At 49.4% G+C, this 23,359-nt stretch overlaps 2 protein-coding genes across 5 annotated transcripts in view; one reads left to right on the top strand and one right to left on the bottom strand.

Moving 5' to 3' along the window:
* Positions 1–14,976: 14,976 nt before the first annotated feature.
* Positions 14,977–19,919, bottom strand: NAIF1 (nuclear apoptosis inducing factor 1). The gene is made up of 2 exons (XM_025475271.3): positions 19,026–19,919; positions 14,977–17,306 (listed from the first exon to the last, which is right to left on the bottom strand). Exons 1-2 carry the CDS (start codon positions 19,534–19,536, stop codon positions 16,834–16,836), a joined length of 984 nt encoding a protein of 327 aa, XP_025331056.1. The 5' UTR covers positions 19,537–19,919; the 3' UTR covers positions 14,977–16,833.
* Positions 19,920–20,648: 729 nt separating this feature from the next.
* SLC25A25 (solute carrier family 25 member 25) overlaps positions 20,649–23,359 on the top strand; it is a 35,949-nt gene continuing 33,238 nt past the window's right edge. The window contains exon 1 of one of the 4 annotated variants that reach the window (XM_025475273.3): positions 20,649–20,984. In XM_025475273.3, the coding sequence (XP_025331058.1) occupies positions 20,727–20,984 (258 nt within the window). In that variant the 5' untranslated portion in view covers positions 20,649–20,726. The remainder of the gene's footprint in view (positions 20,985–23,359) is intronic. The other 3 variants (XM_025475272.3, XM_049114420.1, XM_049114423.1) reach the window with 3 other exon arrangements.

Below are 23,359 nucleotides of genomic sequence, written 5' to 3'. Positions count from 1 at the left end.
GGAGCCTCGCACCAGGCTTCCTGTTCAGTGGGGGGATGGGGGTCTGCTCCCCTCTTGTGGCCTCTTTCTCACTTTCTCTCTTTCTCGAATAGATAAATAAAATCTTTTAAAATTTTTATTTTTTAAAGATTTGATTCATTTATTCATGAGAGACACACAGAGAGGCAGAGACATAGGCAGAGAGAGAAGCAGGCTCCCTGTGGGGAACCCAATGCAGGACTGGATCCCGGGATCCCAGGATCATGCCCTGGGCCAATGGCAGACACTCAACCACTGAGCCACCAGGTATCCCCCCCAAATTTTTTTAAATAAATAAAATGATGTTCCATTTTACATTTCTACCAGCAGGATATGAGTCCCAGTTGTTCTACACCCTTAACAACACTTGGAATTATCCATCTTTTTAAGCATAGACAATGAAGTGAGCATGTGGAGGTATCTCATTGTGGTTTTAATTTCTACTTCCCTTATGACTAATGATGTTAAGCATCTTCTTATGTGCTTATGGGCCATTTATATATCTTCTTTCATGAAGTAGCTGTTCAAATATTTTACCCATTTTTACATTGAGCTGCTTGTCTTAATACTGAGCTGTAAATGTTAGTATATCCTGGGTACAAGTCCTTTGCCAGAGTCAGGTTTTGCAAATATTTTTCTCAGTGTGTAACTTGCCTGTTCATTCTCTCTCTCTCTCTTTTTTTAAGATTTTATTTATTTATTCATGAGAGACACAAGAGAGAGAGAGGCAGAGACACAGGTAGAGGGAGAAGCAGGCTCCATGCAGGGAGCCTGACGTGGGACTCCATCCCAGATTTCCAGGATCACGCCCTGGGCCAAAGGCAGGCACTCAACCACTGAGCCACCTGGGCTGCCCCCTGTTCATTCTCTTAACGATGACTTTTGAAGAGCAAGTTTTACATTTTGATAGTCTAATTTATCAAGCTTTCCTTTTATAGTTTGTGCGTTGTGTACTAAGAAATCAATGACTTTTTAAAAAGTCTCTTTGGAGGCACCTGGGTGGTTCAGTGGTTGAGTGTCTGCCTTTGGCTCAGGTCGTGAGCCCGGAGTCCTGGAATCAAGTCCCACATCAGACTACCTTTGCAAGGTACCTGCTTCTCCCTCTGCCTGTATCTCTGCCTCTCTGTGTCTCTCATGAATACATAAATAAAATCTTTTTATTTTTTTTATTTATTTATGTATTCATGAGAGACAGAGAGAGAGAGAGAGAGAGAGACGCAGAGACACAGGCAGAGGGAGAAGCAGGCTCCATGCAGGGAGCCGGATATGGGACTCTATCCCCGGTCTCCAGGATCACACCCTGGGCCCAAAGGTGGCACTAAACCACTGAGCCACCCGGGCTGCCCATAAAATCTTTTTAAAAAAATCTCCTTGCTATGGTTTTAGTGGGGAGACAAATTAGGCATGTATGATGGATCCATTGTCTTGCCAAAGAACTTCTCTTAGCTCTTTTCTCTGGTGGGAAACTCACTCCCACCTTGCTTTGCATCCCCTTCTATCACAGGAGGTCAGACCGGCATGGTTGAAGCAGAAGCAGTTCTAGCTTTCAGTCCTGGCTCCAACCACTCACAGTTCTGTAGTCTTGGGAAAGTCATTGAATCTTTCCCCCCAATCCTTAGAGAAGGGAAACATCATGACCTCAGAGGGAGATGGCAAGGTCAGACAAGGAGAGGGCTGGCCCAGGACTTTGTCAGGTAAGCCAGTCGCAGCCCTTCGGCCACCGCAGACCTCTACCGTCTGGGCTCAGGTCTGGCAGGCTCTCACACCCTCACTGCACAGAAGGGGAGACTGAGGCCAGAAAGGGGAGGGGAACCAAAATCACACAGCTTGCCCAGGCAGGGCAGGGTCCCCAATTTCTGTTCGTTCCTAAGCTCTCTCCACACCCAGAGATTCCTCTGGGCCAGATGAGCTGGTAGAACTGGCTATGTCCTCTCCCTGGGATAGCAAGAGAGCCTACTCCTTGCCTGACGCTCTCCGGAGGCCTCCCTCCAGCCTAGAACTCGCTGGGCCGCGGCCGACTGTGGTTCTCTAGCGCCACCTATAGGACATATGAATAACGACACGCCGCCCGGCTTCTCAGAGCCCAGAGGCCTCAAACTTCGGGCTGAGAACAGAGCGCCCCCAGTGGCCGCCCGGAGCTCTGCGCCCTCCTCTGATCTCGCTGGAATCCGCCCCACAATCCCACTTAGGAAGAGTTTGCAGTATTGAATCAAATCTGAGCCTACTTCTGTAGAAAGATTCAGCGTTCATTTCTGTGCCACTAAAAAAATTAAAAAGCACTACCAAGTAAAATATGACACAGCAGGGCAGCCCTGGTGGCGCAGCGGTTTAGCGCTGCCTGCAGCCCAGGGCGTGATCCTGGAGACCCTGGATCCAGTCCCACGTTGGGCTCTCTGCATGGAGCCTGCTTCTCCCTCTGCCTGTGTCTCTGCGCCTCTCTCTCTCTCTCTCTGTGTCTCTATAAATAAATAAATAAATAATCTTTAAAATAAATAAATAAATAAATGCTAAAAAAAGAAAAAGCTATTGATACTTTAAAAAAAATGAAATGACACAGCATTTATCACCTAGAAATTTAATTTTATGTTTATTGATGGCACTCTGTTAAACTTAAGACTTTTTAAAATCATATATCAATATTGCACATACATATGATCAAAATAATTTAGTAAAGATATTCCTGAAATTTTTGCACATGCAGAGTCTGACTTTTCTGCATGACTTTTTCCTTCAGAGTCATTGAAGGAAACATAATGTCTGTTGTTTCAGACATTAATGTCCTGTGTCATTAGAAGCATGGGCGACACCAATTTTCCTCAGAGTGTGCTACTCTTGTCTCAGGATGTCCTTCCAAGCTGCAAGTTTTGATTCATAGGCATAGATATTGACAACTATGTCACGATTGCTACCTGGTCACAGCATGTAAAATATGTTCTGACTTCAGAGAGGTTTAAATGTGGGGGAAAACACCTCTTAGAATGGATGAAGTCTGGTATCAGCCTACATGATATCAGCCCTCCCTTAGTGGGGCGACAAATTAGGTCAACAAAATTACTGTTGTAATACCAGACCTTATACCAGACCTGTGCAAGGGGCCTAAACAAGACTGTCTCGTTTCTGCTCTCAGGCAGCTCACAATGCCACTGGGAGACAGACATCAAATAATCATGCAGACATAATTGTTTAATGACCACAGTGGTGCTATGAACCACAGTCACTCCTGACGCACAGGAGTGACTGTGTCTGGGATCAGGGAGGCCTTCCTGAGGAAGTGACATCTGAGCTCTGATAAAAGAATAGGGCCTAGCTAGGGAGAGAGGCAAAGACATGCAAGAAAGAGGCAGCAGCATGTATAAAGGTCCTGGGGTCAGGAGGAAGAGCTTAGGGACTCCAGTGTGGTTGGAGTGTGACAAATGAAGGGGAGAGTGGTGGGAACTGGAACTGAAAGGTAGGAAGGGGTAGATCATGAGGACCTTTTTCCAAAGCACAATGGGAAGCTGTTGCAGGGCTTTTAAGTTGAGATAGAAACTGAGGTCCAAAGAAGCTAACCAACATGCCAAGTCATAGAAAGTGTTGGAGACAGAAATGGAACTCAGGGGGCACCGGGGTGGCTCAGTTGGTTAAGCATCTGCCTTTAGCTCCAGTCATGATCCCAGTGTCCTGGGATTGAGTCTGGTGTCAAGCTCCCTGCTCAGAGGGGAGCCTGCTTCTCCCTCTGCTGCTTCCCCTGCTTATGCTCTCTCTCTCTCTCTCTCTCTCTCTCTCTCTGCCTCTGTCTCTGTCTCTGTCTCTCTCTGTCGAATGGATACATAAAATCTTTTTTAAAAAAAGAAAAATGGAACTCAGGTCTGGCTGGTTCTGGCACCCATGCTTTCACTCTTTGCTGGAGGGGCCAGGAGGGACTATCTGATCTATCTCCTCACCCTCCAGCTGAGGAGACTGGGACCTAGGTGGCGGAACAGGCTGGCCCTACCTAAGTGACACAGCAGGACAGGGGCTAATCTAGAAACCAGATCTCCAGGCTCCAAGCTTCCTTCTCGTACCCAGATCCAGCTGTGCTGACCCAGCCTTAGCTAAAGCCCCACTTCCTCTAATCCTGGGGAAATTATTGGTGTTTGGAGAGCAAAGAGTTGTCTCTTCTCAGGCCCCAGGTAGCTATGTCAACCAGGTGTCCCCATTTCCCAGGTTGCATTGGTGGCAGTTGGTTAGAACCTGAATCCTGGAGCCTTCCAAGGCCACACCAGCCTCACAGCGGAGCCAGACTCCTGATGCAATCGAGTGAGACCTGCACTGCCCTTTCCTCTGGCCACCCTGCCAGGGATGGGTCAAATTCCAGTTGTACTCAGCCTTCTACCCAGGCTTGACAGCAAAAGAGCTCTAAGCACATGGGGGCACAGTACCAAGATACTAGGCTGACCAGCCAGGCGTGTCTGTAGCCCCAACTGTCAGCACAATCTCCAGAACAAAGATTCTGGGACAATTTACTGCTTTTGTTTGTTTATTTTCTCAGGAAAAATTTCTAGAACTGACCTTGCCGAGTTCAAACAAACCTGCACTTTAAGATTTTGAGGAACCGTCAGCAAATAGTCCTCCTGGTTTTGTACCAATTTCTGCTCTTTGTAACAGACAACAAGAGCATTCTCCATTGGCTGTCCTCAGGAATGCCTAAGAGCTCTTTTTTATTTTTGCCCGTTGGAAAGTCGAGCTCATTACTGTTTGAATTTGCTCTGTTTGTGATTGAAGATAGGTTCTCAGACTCCATGTGTATCAAAGGAACCTATGGCATTTGTTACAAAAGGTAACAGGAGAAAATATTTGCAAAAATAGAGTTAGCAAAGCACTTGTATCTGGATATATAAAGAATTCTAAACACTTATGAATAAGAAGACTATTTAAATAGACTAGACACCCCTTCAAAGAAGATCTACAGATGGCAAGTAACCACACATTGGTCTTAAAAAATGCAAATTAAAACCACAATGAGATACCACTTCACACCTACTAGAATGGTTAAAATTAAAATGCTACCAAATGTTGGCAACAATGTGGAGCCCCTAGAAACTGTCAGACACTGTTGGTGGGAATGTAAAATGATACATTCACTTTGAAAAACAGTGTTTTCTTGAAACATGAAACATACACCCACCATATGATCCAGCCATTCCACTCCTAGGTATTTATCCAAGGGAAGGAAAGCATTTTTATCTACAAAGGCTTACACACAAGGGTTCAAGGCAGCTTTATTTGTGATAGTTGAATATTGGAAACAACTAAAACGGCCATTAGTATGTGATTAGATGAGTCAATTACGGTATATCCCACTCAACAAGAGTGAGCTATTGATAAACACATCAATGTGGATGTGTGTCAAAATAATTAGGCTGAATGAAAAAACCCAGACAAAGGAAGAGGACATGCTGCATGATTTCATTTAGATAAAATTCTGGAAAATGCATCTATAGGCAGAAAGCAGACCAGTGGTTGCTTGGGGGAAGTGGTGGGAGGAAGCAGGGAAGAAGGGATGATTATAAGGAGGTACCAAGAAACTTGGTGGTGATGGAGATTGTCATGGCAATTCTCATTGTCTTAACTGTGGTTATGGTTTCACAGATATACATACATACTCATCAAATTGTTAGGGGTGCCTGGCTGGCTTGGTGGGAAGAGCATTGTGACTTGATCTCAGGATCCTGATTTTGAGCCCCACATTGGATGTAGAGATTACAAATACCTAAATAAAATTTTAAAATAAACTTTAAAAAATTGTTGAATATAGGGAGTTCATTCTATGTCAATTATACCTCAAAAAAGTCTGTAGGGCAGCCCAGGTGGTTCAGCAGTTTAGCACCGCCTTCAGCCCAGGGTGTGATCCTGGAGTCCCGAGATCGAGTCCCAGGTTGCGCTCCCGGCATGGAGCCTGCTTCTCCCTCTGCCTGTGCCCCTGCCTCTCTCTCTCTCTCTCTCTCTCTGTGTGTGTCTCTCATGAATAAATAAAATCTTTAAAAAAAAAATCTGTAAAATACACACACACACACACACACAACTGGGCCCTACAGATCTACCCAGCAATCACAGATTGCACATGTGGGGGTCCAGGAATCTACATTTTATTTTATTATTTTTATTTTATTTTATTTTATTTTATTTTATTTTATTTTAGGAATCTACATTTTAGATCATTTCAATGCACACCAGAGTTTGAAAGGTACTGTTTGTAACAAAATCCTTCTGCCACCTATACCCCATGTTACCAAAACCTCTCCTAGAGGAAGGAGTCATTTAAGCGGGGCTTTTTCTGTGAGGACCTGCTGCATATGGAGAGAGGGGGTCCTGAATCACAAAATGTTGGTTGTTTTGCAGGTAAAGAATCTGAGACCTTGAGAAGTAAGCTAATCCTCAGGTAAGGGTCTCTTGGCTACGAGTAACAGACATCACCCAAGTTAGTCACCCACTGCAAAAAGTGGATGACTAAAAGGGGCCCGGAAGGCAGTGGGCAAGGGCAACTCGGGGGTCAGGGATCAAGATAAGGAACAGTCTGGAAACTTGCTCATTTTTTTTTTTTTTAAGATTTTATTTATTCATGAGACACACACACACACACAGAGGCAGAGACACAGGCAGAGGGAGAAGCAGGCTCCATGCAGGGAGCCTGATGTGGGACTTGATTCCAGGTCCCCAGGATCACACCCTGAGCTGAAGGTGGCGCTAAACCAGTGCGCCACCACCGAGGCTGCCCACCTTGGTCACTTACGTTAGGCTCTCAGCCCTGTCCCTTCTCATCTGTTCCCTCCTTCCTCTCCCTCTGCTGAGCAGCCTTCTTTATTTATTGGTGTGGGAGGTGGAGGGAGGTGGAGGGAGGTTCAAACAGCCACAAATACTGTGCAGGTCCCTAAATCCCAATTCCAAATTTGAGGGAAAGCCAACTGATTGGCTCAGTTGAGGTATCTGGGCGGGATCATGTGGTTCAGATTCGGAGGGAGGAGAGTGGAGATAAAGAGCAGAGGACGGCCAGTGTTCTCCAACTGGAGACTTAGCCAGAACCACCTGGGAGCTTGTGAAGACTCCTTACCCACCCCATTCTCAGCCAACACCCCGGGGATCTGTTTCACTTGGTCAGGATGGGGGCTCAGCAATGTGCATCAAAGCTAAAGCTCCCTCAGGTTACACCTTGAAAAACAGCTAGCCTAGGCAGATACTCTGAAGGCATCCTGACCTGTAATCCGAATCTCAGAGCCTTAAGCTGGGACCCTGAGGACTCTCAGCTGCTAATGACAAATGCCTGCTTAAAGGGACAGAGGCAAAACTGGAGATTTGCTGGTGCTACACCTGGATCCAGGAGGGTAGATATAGTTTCAGGAACTGCTGGATCAAAGTACCCCAACTGAAATCTTTCTCCATCCTCTGCTTAACCTTTCCCAGGGTGGTTTCCTGATAGGTGGGCTGGGGGCGGGGGTGAGGGGGGGTGACCTCCCCAGGGCAAACTCTTATAGGTCCAGTTGGGTCATGTGTTTACCCATAACCAATCACTGTGGACAGAGGGAGACATTGCTCTCAGAGACGAGGCCTGGGCCTTACCACTAAAGCCAGAATTGGGATCCATCGCTCATATTGCTCCAACTCAAAGTTGAAGGGAGATGGTTCATCAGAACAAAACCAGAGTATCCCAGCTGGGAGGAGCCCTGGACGCTGAGCAGGCACTTAAATACAGCCAGAAGAGGGATCCCTGGGTGGTACAGCAGTTTGGTGCCTGCCTTTGGCCCAGGGCGCAATCCTGGAGACCCGGGATCGAATCCCACGTCGGGCTCCCGGTGCATGGAGCCTGCTTCTCTCTGCCTCTCTCTCTCTGTAACTATCATAAAAAAAAAAAAAAAAAAAAAAAAAAAAAACGGCCAGAAGAGATCATGGATGTCTTTTGGCCCAACCGACCCTCTGGACAGGACCCTGTTGGAGGCCTGCTTGGAAACTGTTTCTGCCAGCCTCAGCCTTGGTGCTGGTCCCCTGCCATGGCCAGTCCCCATTTGTGCTTGGTTCTTGACAGGCAGGTTGCATGTGAATATCATCACCACAAATCAAGACTTACTCAGCTTCCAGCAAAGCAAAGAGCCCAACCCAGATCTTCCCAGTGAGTCAGGCCCAGCCTGGGCAAAGGAGGGGTATCCAGGAGAGGTGTTCTCACTAGGGACCATTCCAGCTAGGATTGGAAACCCCATTATATGGATGGGGAGGCTGAGGTGCAAGAGAAACAGGGATCTGGCACCCAGGCCTCCCCCTCAGCAACCTCGCCTCCAACTGCTTTCCTCTGGCTCCTCCCAAGGGGTACAAGCTGGCTTCCAAAGGGTTAAGTACAGAGCTCACAAGCTGATTTCTGTGGGCTCGCTCTAGCCCACAGGTGTGTTTTGTTTGGCTTATACAGGGTTTACAAATATTTGGTAGTCAATATGTTTAAACTGGGAGGTTTCACATGAAAGCCCAGATTTCTGGCTGTTTTTGTAAAAAGGAAATCTCTGGCAGGATGGGACCACATTCCTGACTGTCAGGCTTGCCTGAAGCCGAGTTCAGCTTCCATCCAGCCAACCTTACGCAGATGCAGACAGGACACTTTTTATCTGAGCCAAAGGACTCTTATCTGAGTGGCTGTAGGCAGGAGTTTGTGACCTCGGGATTAACAGAATCTTGGAGAAGGTGTGGTGAAGGGTCTTCAGGTGGGCCCCTTCTTGCCTTCTCATCTCTTTATACCCTTCATCGGATGCAAGCCAAGCCCTGTGGAGAGCCCTGGGGCTCCTCATTGCCCATGAATTACCCTCATATGATTGATCGCCTTCATTTTCCTCACTGAATCCTCTCATTACCCTTCAAAAGGCAGGGCCTGAACCAGAGAGAAAGCCTCACAGCCCAGCCTGGTGGGGTGATGCGACCTGCCCAAGGTCAGAGCACTCAGGTGAGGCTGGCCTCTCAGGGCGGAGCTCCTGATGCACCTGTCACAGGTCCAGAGCCCAGGCCGCAGCTCTGGAAAGCTGATTCACACTCACATGCTCACAGGAGGTTGACTCACACAGAGGAGGCTGTGTAGCCAGGCCCATTTGGGTGGACTCCCAGCTCTGCCACTTACAAATTACATGACATCGGGCGAGTCTTGCTTTAGTCTCTTTATCTATCAAATGACGGAAATTCAAAACAATTACACCACAGTAAAAAGTGTATCAAATACTTGTTGCGGGGGGGGGGGGGCGTTGTGTCACATGCTTGAAAACTATGAATAAGACTGATGTTGCTATAGGACAGTTCTTAACTGGGAGGCAATTTTGCATGGGGTGGGGGGCATCTAGCAATGTTTGGATACAGTTCTGATTGTTACCACTGGATGAGATGTGCTACTGGCATCTACTGTGTACAGGTCAGGATGCTGCTAAACACCCTATAACACATAGGCCAGCCCTCCACAAGGAATGATCCAGTCCAAAAAAATCACCATGTTGAGGTTGAGAAACTCTCCTATCGCAGGACCCAGACATTTATTTTTTTAAAGGATTTTATTTATTTATTCATGAGAGACACACACAGAAAGGCAGAATCATAGGCAGAGGGAGAAGCAGGTTCCATGCAGGGAGCCCAATGTGGGACTCGATCCTGGGACTCCAGAATCACACCCCAAGCCCAAGGCAGACGCTCAACTGCTGAGCTACTGAGGCGTCCCAGGACCCAGACATTTAAACATGCTATTGCAGTAGGGTGTGGTAAACCGGTGAGAAAGGAAGCACACGGTGTGACCCAAGAAGACTCCCTGAAGGAAGTGACGTCCAAGCTGGATGTGAAGGATGAATAGAAATTTGGAAAGTGGGGCTCAGCGGTTTAGTGCCACCTTTGGCCCAGGGTGTGATCCTGGGGACCCAGGATCAAGTCCCATGTCAGGCTCCCTGCATGGAGCCTGCTTCTCCCTCTGCCTGTGTCTCTGCCTCTCTCTCTCTGTCTCTCTCTCTCTCTCTGTGTGTCTCATGGAAAAATAAATAAAATCTTTAAAAATAAATAAATAATGAATAAATAAATAAATAATATTTATGAAAGAGAGTGCACCCATGTGAGCAGGGGAAGGGGCACGGGGAGAGGAAGCCAAGCAGAATTCCCACTGAGTGTGGAGCCTGCTGCAAGGGGCTCCATCCCAGGACCTTGAGATTGTGACCTGAGCCAAAATCAAGAGCCAGATGTTTAACTGACTGAGCCACCCAGGCACCCTGAGCCTGACATTTTTAAGGAAGTAAACCTTTTTTTCTTGCAGTTTTATGGAGATCTAATCAACCGATGAGGAAGTAAACTTTCACTGTGGCTGAATGAAGATGGGAGGTAGCATCTGACCATGAAAGGCCCTATGGGTCACATTCAGAAGCTTCTCCATTGTCCTGAGAGGATCCTCAGAATCAAATCTTTTTTTTTTTTAATTTTTTTTAAAATTTATTCAGAATCAAATCTAACCAGGCCACTCCCTGTCCTATCTTTTCAGTGACTTCCCTTAACTCCCAGGGCCTGGAGGCAGGGAGGCTGGCAAGGAGGCTGTGGTGGGCAATCCAGATGAGAGAAAGGGAGATAGATCTGAGGGATAGTGAGAGCCTTAACAGCTGGAGGATATGGGATGCCTGGGTGGCTCAGCAGTTGAACATCGGCTTTTGGCTCAGGGCATGATCCCAGAGTCCTGGGATAGAGTCCCACATGGGGCTTCCTGCATGGAGCCTGCTTTTCCCTCTGCCTATGTCTGTCTCTGTCTCTCATGAATAAATGAAATCTTAAAAAAAACAAACAAACAAACACTGGAGGATACAGGGATGAGGCAGTGGGAAGAAACAAGTATGTCACCTGGCCTTCCAGTTTGGGCAACCGGGGTGTGTGGCAGGGGTGCCACTGTCAGAGCCAGGAACAAGGTGGATGAGGCTACAGAAACCATGTGGCTCCCAGTGAGGGTATCAGCTGGAAAACAAGCAAGTACATATGGACATGAGTTAGGGAGCCAGTGTGGAGAGCTATCGGGGTACACAGTGGTGGAGAGCCTCCCCTGGCACATGGGGGGCAGGGAAGGGCCTCTTGAGGAAGTGATAACCAGGCTGCACCCCAAGGCGCCACCCACCAGTTTGCCAGGGAAGAGGTGGGGTGCAGAAGACGATGGCCCAAATTTGACAGAGAACCAGTACATTCCAGCATAGCCTCTATACCTCTGTCACCAGACAGGCCATTTTGAGAGCCATCTCCTCCTTTGTAGATATCCACGCTAGTTTAGCTCATCCTCTTCTAATGACAAGAGTGGTTTGTCCCTGCCTGTTCCCCTCAGCCACCAGCTTGCCACCCTGACCAGTTGTCTGGAATTCCCCTCCCACAGGTCAGGAAGCCTCTTCCAGGGAGATTTCCAAGTGGGTCTGCACAGATGGGCCCTTCCAGGGCACAGGGCCCTTTCTAATGGGCAAAGATTTCCCAAGTAGGAGCCAAAGCAGTCTTCATTCTGCTGAGGTTTTCTGCTTTCTATTATCTGGACTCAAAGCTACAAGAAATGGAAAAGCAGGTTCAAGAGGTTCTGTTTCAAAACTAGGGGAGCTTCCTTCCCTCCTGATTGGCAGAATGCAGGAATGGGGAGGAGATTCTGTCTTTCATGGGTCAGGAGTCCTGACTCTAATTTATAACAATAAAAGCAGCAAGTTAGCTTGATTGCAGCCATGGCCTCCATCAGGTCCTCTCCTCCCCCATTTGCCAGGGCCATCACCTCCAAAAAGAGGTGGAATCTCTTCCTGGATCCCCTTGAATCTGGGCTGGCTGGTGACTGCCTGACCAAGAGAATGTGACAAAGTGATGCTGGGCCAGATTGAAGCCTAATCTTTTTTTTTTTTTTTTTTTTAAGATTTTATTTATTTATTCATGAAAGACACACAGAGAGAGGCAGAGACCTAGGCAGAGGGAGAAACAGTTCCATGCATGGAGCCCAATGTGGGACTTGATCCCAGGACTCCAGGATTATGCCTTGAGCCAAAGGCAGACGCTTAACCGCTGAGCCACCCAGGTGTCCCTGAAGTCTAATCTTTAATGGGACAGGCAGCTTTGGCTTCCTGTGCTGGGAACCCCAGCCACCATGCTGTGAGGGAGTCCAAGCAGCCACATGGAGAATTACCCATGGAGAGGAAAACTGGGGTGTCCCCCTCCCCAACTCCTGGCCTTGGTCCAGTTCCCAGCCCACATCCAGCAACAGTTTGCAAGGTATGTGAGTAGGCCATCTTGGAAGTGGACCCCCCATGCCCAGGAGAGTGCTCCAGCTGACACAGAAACAGAGACAAGCTGTTTCCTCTGAGCCTTCTTCATACTGCAAGATCACAAATGATTGTCATTTAAGCTCAAACCCCTTTTGACAAAGCTCCTATTGTGATCTCAAGAGAAGACTCACTAGTTACCCCTTTGGAGTATCAAGACACTGTAATAATGATGACAGTGGCCAGTGTTTATTGAGCATGTCATATCGTAGGTACAGGCCAAGTGTTACAGACCCGACTAATCTCATGAAATGAGTTAATACATACAGTGCTGCACATGGTTAATGCTCAATAAATGGCATCTCTCTCCACTGATTAATACCTTATGACACCCCTAGCAAGTAGGGACTATTACTCAGCAGCCCCATTTTTTTTTTAAAGATTTTATTTATTTATTCATGAGAAACAGAGAGAGACAGAGACATAGGCAGAGGGAGAAGCAGGCTGCCCACAAGGAGCCTGATGTGGGACTTGATCCCAGGGTCCAGGATCACGCCCTGAGCCAAAGGCCAGGTCAACCTCTGAGCCACCCAGAATTCTCACCTTCAAAATGGTTTAAAATGTAAAAAGCTTCATTGCCTGAAGCAGTAAGCTTCAGTGGCTTGGAGGATTTTATGTAAAATCCCACATTGCAGGAAGGACTCCAAAAAGTCTCTCCAGTGTAACTGACATTTCTCCAGTAGCACCGAGACATGAGTTCAGTTCTGTTAAGCCACCCTTTTCCCTCTTAATAGGAATGTCCAAAGCCTGTATAGAGTTGGAGAGGTCACTGTGTTTCCCTTTCAAGTGTCAAGGGTAGTAACACCAGGTGCCTCCTGGGCTTCCACATTTGACCTAGAAACTCCCCAAGGCCAGGCTCAAATTGTCTCTAGGTGATTTCACATCTGACTGGTAGCGAGGCCAGCATGGTTTTGTTTTTTTGTTTTTTGTTTTGTTAATAATAAATTTATTTTTTTATTGGTGTTCAATTTGCCAACATACAGAATAACACCCAGTGCTCATCCCATCAAGTGCCCCCCTCAGTGCCCGTCAACCAGTCACCCCCACCCTCCGCCCTCCTCCCCTTCCACCACCCCTAGTTCGTTTCCCAGAGTTAGGAGTCTTCCATGTTCTGTCTCCCTGATATTTCCCACTTATTTTTTCTCCTTTCCCCTTTATTCCCTTTCACTATTCTTTATATTCCCCAAACGAATGAGACCATACAATGTTTGTCCTTCTCCGATTGACTTATTTCACTCAGCATAATACCCTCCAGTTCCATCCATATCAAAGCAAATGGTGGGTATTTGTCATTTCTAATGGCTGAGGAATATTCCATTGTATACATAAACCACATCTTCTTTATCCATTCATCTTTCAATGGACACCGAGGCTCCTTCCACAGTTTGGCTATTGTGGAGGTCAGCATTGTTTAAAGCATGGGCCACCCCAGAGAATAAGGTAGCTGTGTGATTTTTGGCAAATAGCTTAACCTCTCTGATCCTTGATATCCTCATCTGCAAAGTGAGAACAGTATTATTACCTAATTTATGGGGCTGTTGCAAGGAGTAAATAAGGTAATGCTTTCAAGGCCTAGACAGAGCAAAGGCTTGATAATTCTGTTTTTATTGTTACTAAGTATGGGAGAGAGTGATAACTATGCCCAGGAAGGGTATGCTTGGGTGGCTCAGCAGTTGAGCATCTGTCTTTGGCTCAGGGTGTGATCCCAGAGTCCCGGGATCGAGTCTCATATTGGGTTCCCTGAATGGATCCTTCTTCTCCCTCTACCTGTGTCTCTGCCTTTCTCTCTGTCTCTCATTAATAGATAAAATCTTAAAAACAAACAAACAAACAAACAAACAAACAAACAAACAAACAAAAACTATGTTCAGGAAGGTTGGGATCCCTCCAATCTCCAGAATGAAGGCCAATTTTTTTTTTTTAATTTTTTTTTATTTATTATTTATGATAGTCACAGAGAGAGAGAGGCAGAGACACAGGCAGAGGGAGAAGCAGGCTCCATGCACCGGGAGCCCGACGTGGGATTCGATCCTGGATCTCCAGGATCGTGCCCTGGGCCAAAGGCAGGCGCCAAACCACTGCGCCACCCAGGGATCCCTGAAGGCCAATTTTAAGTGAGAATCTTTGCTTGGCAGGACTTATCAACAGCAACTCCAGAGAATCAGCCCTCTATGGGGCATGAATCTGTGATTCCATGATTCTAGCCGAGTTTAAGTCTTTCTAGCCTCTAAGCCAAAATTTGTAACTTTCAGGAAGTACCAGAATTACCCAGAGAGCTTGCTTACAAAGCAGATTCTTAGAGCTCTCCCTCCAGGAGTCTCTTCTAGGTTTTAGGGGGGTCAGGTTTGAGGTACGTTTATCAGACAGCCCAGGTAATTCTCATCTAGAGTTTGGAACATTGCTCTCAGCAAGGGATAGGCAGGCTTTTCTGTAAAGGGCCAGAGTAAATACCTTTGGTTTTGTGGGCCAGAGGTCTCTGCCACAGTTACTCAACTCTGCTACTGTAGCACAAAAACAGCCACAGACTTTAAGTAAATGAATGGGGGTGACTGTGTTCCAATAAGACTTTATTTACAAAGACAGGTGGTGGGCCAGATTTGACCTGGGGGCCATCGTGTGCCAGTCCCTTCTCTCTGCCAGCCCCTATCTCTTCTATATATAATCAATAAAGACACAGATATGTGTAAAAAAAGTGATATATTTTTAATTTAAAATTATGACCTGGAAAGGAACAGTCAGTTTAAGTGATCCAGGCCTCCTCTTTATACCAATTGGAACAGATGCAATATTGGCTCAGATTGCCAACCCCAAAGAAAAACTAAACCAAGTGGCAAAGCCTCAGGAAAGCCTCATAGATTCCCTGCCAGGGCCATCCGGCTCCATGGAGGCTGTAGCTTTCTGGCTCCACTGAGCTTCCTTCTGTCACCCACCCCCCTCCCCAGTCTGATTCCTCTCCATTGCTCAGTAGTTGGCGCCACACCTGCCCTCTAGAGAGGCTGGTGTTCCGCAGTCACCTCCCAACTGTCTTTGGGGGCATCTTCCTGTGATTGCAACAGTGAAGTGAGCATTCTAAGCATAAGTTGCCCAGAAGGGCAACACCTTCATTGTTTAGCTGAGATCTGGAGCCTTGAGGTGTTACCACTGGTCCCATGTAGCCAAGGCATCGGCAGCAAAATGGCAATCCTGGAGAATGATTGGGGAAGATGTAAGGGTCTCAGTGATCAAGGGCAATTCTGGAAATGAACCAAGCAAGTGCCATCTCGGTAAACTCCCCACAAAAGGGGCAAGAGCATCAAGATGGGACACGGAACACTACCTCCTTTGGTGCTCCGAGGTCAGTCTGCTCTTTCCCGAGCACGAAAGTAAAGATCCCACTTCTTGGGTCAGCTTTGGCTCTCCCCCTCAAATGTTCAGGGCTGATCAGGCCTTTAGATTCACCTTGGCAGCCAGTTGGGGTCTCGCAAGAACACAAGGTGCTGAATAATGTGAGAGGGAATCTAGGGCCTGATGCCCTTTCCCCCTACACGCATACTTTTCTTTTTCTTTCTCCCCCCACACTGAGTTTCAGAATCATGCAGCCAGTAAGGACAGGATGGAGGCTGTGGCCAGAGCTGCCTGCCCCTTCCAAGGAGGGATAAGTGTATAGAATAAATACAACTGGCTTGAAGCAAGCTTCTGGAAGAAGCCAATTGGTCACCTCAGAACCACTGCAGGGGAGCAATGAATTTCCACATTGGTCCGTTCTCTCTCAAATTTACTGCACCTAAAGCCGGAATCTTGCCCTGAGTCAAAAAGCTGTCAGGACCAACCACGGAAGGGCTGCCTGAGGATGCAGGGAAGACTGGCTGGTGGCCAGGCTGTCCCCAGCACACCTAGCACTCCTGAGCCCCATGGACTGCATCCTGGGTGTAATGCAGAGGCAGCCTGGGGGCATAACAGGGGTCCCTGCTACGCCCGGAGTGGGGTGGGGTGTGGAGAGAGCACAGATTGACTAAAGTCCCCTGAGAATGGAGGCACAGTGGGAAGGAGAACAGGGTGGAGCTTCCTCCTCAGGCCCAGTCACTCTGCCTCCCAAGGGAGGAAGAAGATATTGTGCCCATGCCAGCACCACTGACATTATCTCATTCAAAAGGATGACACTGCGGGGTGGGGCAGCATTTCAGCACAGACCCTCCGGGCACCCCCCCCACCCCAAGCTATGAGAAGGCCACCAGTGAGAACCTCCCCTCCCATTGTGTCCTTTTACAAGCCCTGGCTCGACACCACGTGTTGTATCACCAGTACCCAAACCCCACCTAACCAATCTGCAAGCTCTCAGCAAGGCAGCTCAAATGGTAGGGGTAAGGCAGTTCAGCTCCCAGGAGCACAAGTTCTGCTCAGTCTCCCTCACTTCTGAGAAACAGTGGATTCCTAACAGTCTGTCAAAGAGAGAGCTGGCCATGTGACCAGCCCTAGCCTAAGGCCAGTCATGGAACCCACTTACAAGACCACAGTGGTGTCATCCAATCATAGCAGAAAGCTGGCGCAATCCCTGCCCTCATTGGATGATATTGTCGGGCTGCCCATTCTGGGCCACCTGTCCAGGCTCAGAGGCAGGCGTGGGGTTGGGCGTGTTGCTCTGCAGGTAGCGCCGGAAATCTTTGATCATGGGTCGGAGGACCTGGATGAGGACGCTCAGCGCTGCCTGGGTGCCCTCCATGGCCTGGGCCTGGCGCTCCTGGGCACAGGCCTGCACCTCCTGGGAGCGGCGGATCATCTGTAGCAGGTCATTCTGCTGCTCCAGGTGCTGGGCGATCTCCTTCACATGCAGATTGGTGACCCGCTGCTCCTGGATCAGCTTGGCTGAGTTGAGGGCTATGCGGCTCTTGAGTGCTTGGGGTTTGACTGAGGTGTCGGCGTGCTGGGCCATCATCTCTACGGGGGCCTCGGCTGGCAAGGGTGGAGGGGCCTCTGCCGTGCAGTACTCCACCACTCCCTCCTCGAGTGTGTGATAGGTGGTCTCCGTGGGGACTGTGGGGAAGAAACACCAAAGGCAATGGCAGGTCACCTTCTGGAAGGAATGAAGCTGGCCAAATGGGGTTGGCAGGAGGCCATTAATCCCTATTCAGGGGAATTCAGGTCTCCTCTGGCTTTAGAGCTCTTCTCATATAAGTCTGGAGTCTAAAGCATTTAGAATCTACTTGGTAACCAAAGGGCCAGTACCAGATCTGGCAAAAGCAAAGCTAATGACAATACTAGCAAAAAATTTAGGGCACCCACTATGTGCTCGGTACTGTGCTAAGCCCTTCACACTTGTTAGCTCAATGAATCCTCACAAGACACCAAGAGGCAGGTACTGTCATGTTCATCTTGGGAGACGAGGCAACAGACTCAAAAACATGGAGTGACTTGCCTAAGGTCACACAGTTTATTCAGCAGGTCCAGGAAATAAACCCAGGTCTCCCTAACACCAGAGTCCAACTTGCGGGTAACCACTTCACTGGTATGCCTCCAGCTAACAAAGGCAGGGCCACATGCTCCCTGCAGGGCTGGCACACAGTAGCCAGCTTGGATGGGACTCTACCTGAACTGTTGGTAACCACACTAGTCCTCCTACCTCCCTCCTTCTTTTACAGCCAAGCAGAAAAGGAGGTGGGAGCGGGACAGCAGTTGCTTAAGTGCCCAATAAATGCCTCCCACCTACTCCATCACCTTGTCCTTCTAGTTCTAGAATAGCAACTGACTTAGACCAGTGTTTGATCCTCTTTCCCACCTTGATATCCTTAGGAAACATGACTGCATGGGGATGGTACTCACACATACACCCAATTCCCCCAAACCCCACTGAGAATCACCGGCTGATACAGGTCACAGCCCAGCACAAACTAGCAGTTAACAGTTACTGGTACAAACCCTTATCTGAACTAAGAAGTCCAACAAAACCACTGTCATTCATAACTGAGAACCTTTGAAAGGAATTCTGGGTGGGCTGTTTGGGCCTCCTGGCTTGTGGGAAAGGACAACTTTCTCTACCCTACCATGCCAACATCAGCTGTGAGTCCCCACCCCCACAGGAAGCCCCTTCCTCTTCTGAGTCCTTAGGTTCTCCTGACCGACAGTACAGTTGTTCATGGGTGTGTCTTATCTGTCCTACTAGAATACAGTTTGGCCTGTATTTTAAACACCAGGGTAATCCTGGTGCCAAGCACAGGGTCTGACGTGGAAGGAATAAGATCTAGTGTTTGAGGACTGAAGGAACGAATAGATTAACACTAGGAATCGTGAGTTTTCTGGGCAGTGCCTGATGAATGCTCCCCGCATTGAAAACCCAGAATGTCTTTGTCCAGAATCGATGTCTCACTTGGGTATTATCATTCCCGTCTATCTATTCATTTGACAGATATGTCCTGACTGCCACTAAGGGCCAGGACCTGTGATGGGGGGGGGAGGGGGGAGGATCCAGACATGGTCTCTGTCTTCAAGGATCACAGAGTTCAGTCAGTCATGGACAGGAATGGTGGCAAAACGGTTGAGAGCAATCCAGCTCCTCAGAAGTCCAGACTGCGTGCTGAGGAAGTCCCAAAGAGTACAGGATCACTTCTGTCTGGGGAGCTCTTGGAAGGCCTCATGGTCTTCAGAGTCTCCCATCTGACCTTTGACCCTTGGCAGCCAACCTTCCCCAGGCTGCCCCAGCTCTTGGCTGGCCCTTCCCATTTATGCACGACAGACTGGGTGGGAGAGGTCACTCACTCTGTGTCAGGGTGACCGTGGCTGCAGCTGCAGTGGCTGTGGGTCCGAGGGCCACGGGGTGGATCTCTGTGGTACTGGGCAAGCTGATGATGGTGGCCTCACCCAGCAGGTTGCAGATGCGCTGTTGCATGGGGGTGAGCAGGACGGGGGCTACAGCTGGGCCACCGCTGCCACTGCCACCACCTGTCCCAGGCCCACCGGCTCCATCCTCCTCAGTGGGCCCTGGGGCCTCGCCACCCTCCACCGCTGCCCGGACCTGGGCCACCTTGCGACGGACCTCGGTCTTGAGGTCAGACCACTTCTTCTTGACCTCAGGCAACTCCCTGCGGCAGGTGGCCACAGCGTTGACCCTTCTCAAGATGCCATGCCAGGCCGCACTCTTGGCAGCCAGAGGGACCCCGGCGTTGAAGTGGTTCACCAGCAGGTGTTTCTTTAGTTCCAGCTCCTCCACGATGATCTCAACCTCTCGCTCAGAGAAGTTCATCTTCCTCTTCTTGGCTGGGACAGCCATGGCCTCTCCCCACCCCCCCTTTTTAAAGAAATTATAATCCCCTCAACTGCCCCAATTCCCCTTCCCTTCTTCCCCAGCCTGGCCCCTCACACACCCCCCCCTACAGGGGAGAGGCCGGGCTTGCCCAAGGCCAAGCACCAGGCCTTTGGTAACCCCCTTCGCTACGCAAAGTGCGTAGGGCCCAGCCCCGACCGGCCCGGCCGCTGCCAGCCAGCTGCGTAATGGCTTCCTGAATCTGCCTCTTCCGCCGGGGTGTGCGGAGATCCGCCCACTTCCCCTCTTCCCGCCTCCCAGAGCGTCTTCAGGGGAACCCGCCCTCCTGATTGGTTGGGGCTCAGACGTCACGCCGATCACTGGTTCCTTTGATCTGTCGCTCAACTGGAGAGCACGCCTACTTACCAAATTGGCCTGGTCATTGGCCTAAACGTGTGTCTGTCGCTACAGAGCGCTCCGCCCACCTGCCTTTACTCACTTCCATTGGAAAATCGTTCTGTCCCTCAATCGTCAGCATTACGACTATTACGCCGTTAAATTCAGCTGTTTTATTGGTGGTTTAGGGAGTTAGAGTGCCAAAACCCGGCCTCCTAGTGCTTTCGGCCTCGAACCACTGGCCAATTAATTTTAATCCTACTCACGGGGGCAAATTCTGCTTCGTAGCCGCAGCTCCCAGTTGGTCCTCACACAAATCCTATTTCCCACCGGAGACTACGATGTCTACTCAGGATTCCTTAGCCTAAGCAGCGTTCTCGATGGAAATTGGACACGGGGCCTTCCGCCTGCCAATCACAGAACTTCTGCCTATCGCGGCGTGATTTGCTCTCTCTAGCCCAGCTCAGCCAATCCCTGCCTCCTTCAGTTTGAATCGACCGCAGGCTGAGCAGGGATCGCCCCGCCTCCTCCCCTGATCCAGGCAGTCGGCGGCGTGGCCTGTCCTCGGGAAGGCCCCGCCCCGCCGGGGGGCGGCCCGGGCCTGTGATTGGCCGGTGGCGCGCTTGGGGGCGTGGCCAGCGAGGCGGCGGGCGGCGCGCGGCGGGGCGGGGCGGGGCCGGGCTCCCGGAAGCGGCCCCTCCCGCCCGCTTGCCGGCTTCTCTCAACCCGCGCTCCTGTCTGGGGACTCCCGCGTGTCTTCCGCGTTCTCCCCGCCGGCCAGCCTCCCCCGCCCCGCGCCGGGCGCCCCTGCCTCGCGCCCGATGGTGAGCAGTGTGTTGTGCCGCTGCGTGGCTTCCCCGCCGCCGGACGCCGCCGCCGCCGCCTCCTCGTCGTCCGCCTCGTCTCCGGCGTCCGTGGACCCGTGCGGCGGCGCCGTCTGCGGGGGCCCGGACCACCAGCTGCGCCTGTGGAGCCTCTTCCAGACTCTCGACGTCAACCGCGACGGCGGCCTGTGTGTCAACGACTTGGCCGTGGGGCTGCGGCGCCTGGGACTGCACCGCACGGAGGGCGAGCTCCGGGTAGGCGGCGCGCTCAGTCGGCGCGGGCTGGGAGGGGTCCCTTCGCGCCCCAGCTCCTCCGGCGGTCGGGGTGACAGGTCTGAGCGGCCCGGCTTCTTGAGCAGCACCGTGGAGCGTGGCGGCGGGGCTGGTGGACGGCCTCTTGGGCTGGGTGGGACGCGCCGTGTGTGTGCTCGTGGGAGTGGAGCTCCTTTTTGAGCTCTGTGGGCGCTTGGACTAGGGGGAAAGGCCCTCTGTAGGCACAGGTGGGCCCTCTGGGGCTGTCTGGTGGGCGGATAGCCCTTTTTGCTCGGCCTTCTCTCCAAGTAGGAGGCCAGGTCTCGGCGGTCGCCTTTTGTCACCTCCTGACCTCCAAGCTAAGCTTGATGCCCTCCCCTCCGCTGCATTGACTATTTCATCCATCCTCCGGCGGCCCCCCCCTCCCCTCTCGATTCTTTGCCAGCCGCGGGCCCTGATCTGGTTCCTCTTAGAAGCATGTGGGAGTAGAAAAAATGGGAACTGGGGTTTCAGGCAGATCTGTGAGGAGGTTGGTGAAGACTCAACACTTGACAGTTCTCATGGTTTAGGTTCATCCTCATTTGACATGGTTATCCGGAAGATGGAATGGTGATCTCGAGGGGAAGGAGGAAAATTCTTCCTAAAAGTGAAAGCGTTGCACACCGAGAAGGGGATACTTTTACTCCTATTCTGGAACGGGCTTTGGCTAAGAGGAATGGGAGGACCAAGAATGGCCATCTAGGCCTGCCAGAAAAGTGCTGTTCTTTCTTCAGAAGAACCTCAAGCAGAGGCTTGTCACTTCCCCTTCTATCTCTCCTGGTATTTCCCACCCTGGCTTGGTAGCTGCAGATACTCTTCCCAAGTATTTCATTTATTATGACTTAATCTGATTTCCAACGTGGGATAGAACTTCCGAGTACTTTACCTGGTAACCTGTTTCTCTTTTCGTTTGTTTGGTCCATTTGTACATACAACAATTAGAGAATCTCTTATAGCCAAGTATGAAAAAAATCTGATAAAACACCAGTGACTTTAAACCCATTTGTTGGTCAGGTGGGTATATCTAAGGTGTTTTTAACTTCTGGCTACAGGGTATTGGATCAACATCTAAAGTATTTAACCTGGGTGCCTGGGTGGCATAGTTGGTTAAGCGTCTGTCTTTGGCTCAGGTCATGATCCTCAAGGATCTGAGATTGAGCCTGCTGAGTCGGGAGCCTGCTTATCCTTCTCTCTCTGCCCCCCACTTGTGCTTGCTCTCTCCCCGGTGTTCTGTCTCTTAAGTAAATAAAATCTTAAAAAAAAAAAAAAATTAACCTACTTAGGATCAGCCTAGAAGACCGAGAGTAAAACTATGCAAGATAGAATTTTTGGCCAAGTCTAAGAGGCTTGGAGACAAGTTTGAGATTTTTATTTTCCCTGCATTTTTATACAATGAGCTAGATTTTTAAAATATTTTATTTAGTCAGTTGAGAAAGCACAAACGGGGAAGAATCCTCTGGAGAAGCAGATTCCCTTCTGAGCCCGGAGCAATGCAGGGCTTGTCCCAGGACTGGAGATCACAACCTGAGCCTAAAGGCAGACTCTTAGCTATCTGAGCCACCCTGGCGCCCCTAGATATTTTTCCATGCATATCTGATGAATAAGTTGCCTGGAAAGATGGGATGGCTAAACTCAGGGTCTGTGCTTTAGGAGTTTGGTGAAGTGTGAGCCTAGGTGAACCTTTCTGCTTTTGTGAACCTACCCAGGCACATTGAGGGCATCTGGCTTTATTCAATATTTGTACGTACTTTGTGCCTCAACTGTGATTCATGATACATCTGATATTAATGTTAATCCCTTTTTTTGGCCAGTAAATCTGTAAGGGAAATAAGGAGGGAGTGATCATTTTGATTTCCAGTGTTAAAACTTTAATTAACTAAAAGGAGCTTTTCCCCTTGGGGTCACATTGGCTGAAATCTTTGACTAATCTCAGTTGTGTGATGTGAAACAATTCTTTATCATTCTTTTTTTTTTTTTTTTAAGATTTCTTATGTATTTATTCATAGAGATGCAGAGAGAGAGAGAGGCAGAGACACAGGCAGAGGGAGAAACAGGCTCCATGCAGAGAGCCTGACGTGGGACTCATCCAGGGTCTCCAGGATCATGCCCTGGGCTGCAGGCGGCAGCTAAACTTCTGTGCCACCGGGGCTGCCCCTTCTTTATCATTCTTTTGGTGTGTGGATTTAGTATGGACTCTATTTCTACAACTTTTTTGGGTTTTATATAAGTAAAATTAGTGTACAGCTTGAGAGAAATTGGGAATGATCTATTTTATTCATTTATATACAAGTTAGTCCTGTGGCAAATGGTTGAAGTATTAGAGAACCTGACTTTTTGTC

Source organism: Canis lupus, chromosome 9, assembly GCF_003254725.2.
Source record: "Canis lupus dingo isolate Sandy chromosome 9, ASM325472v2, whole genome shotgun sequence".
Taxonomy (NCBI): Eukaryota; Metazoa; Chordata; class Mammalia; order Carnivora; family Canidae; genus Canis; species Canis lupus.
This window is presented reverse-complemented; position numbering and strand designations above follow the sequence as displayed.

Bases quoted from the DNA above. Each gene is read 5' to 3' on its own strand.
- NAIF1 (XM_025475271.3), bottom strand. From the start codon at position 19,536: ATGGCTGTCCCAGCCAAGAAGAGGAAGATGAACTTCTCTGAGCGAGAG. The intron at 17,307-19,025 runs GTGAGTGACCTC...TCTTCCCCACAG, and splicing joins CACGGTCACCCTGACACAGA to TCCCCACGGAGACCACCTAT.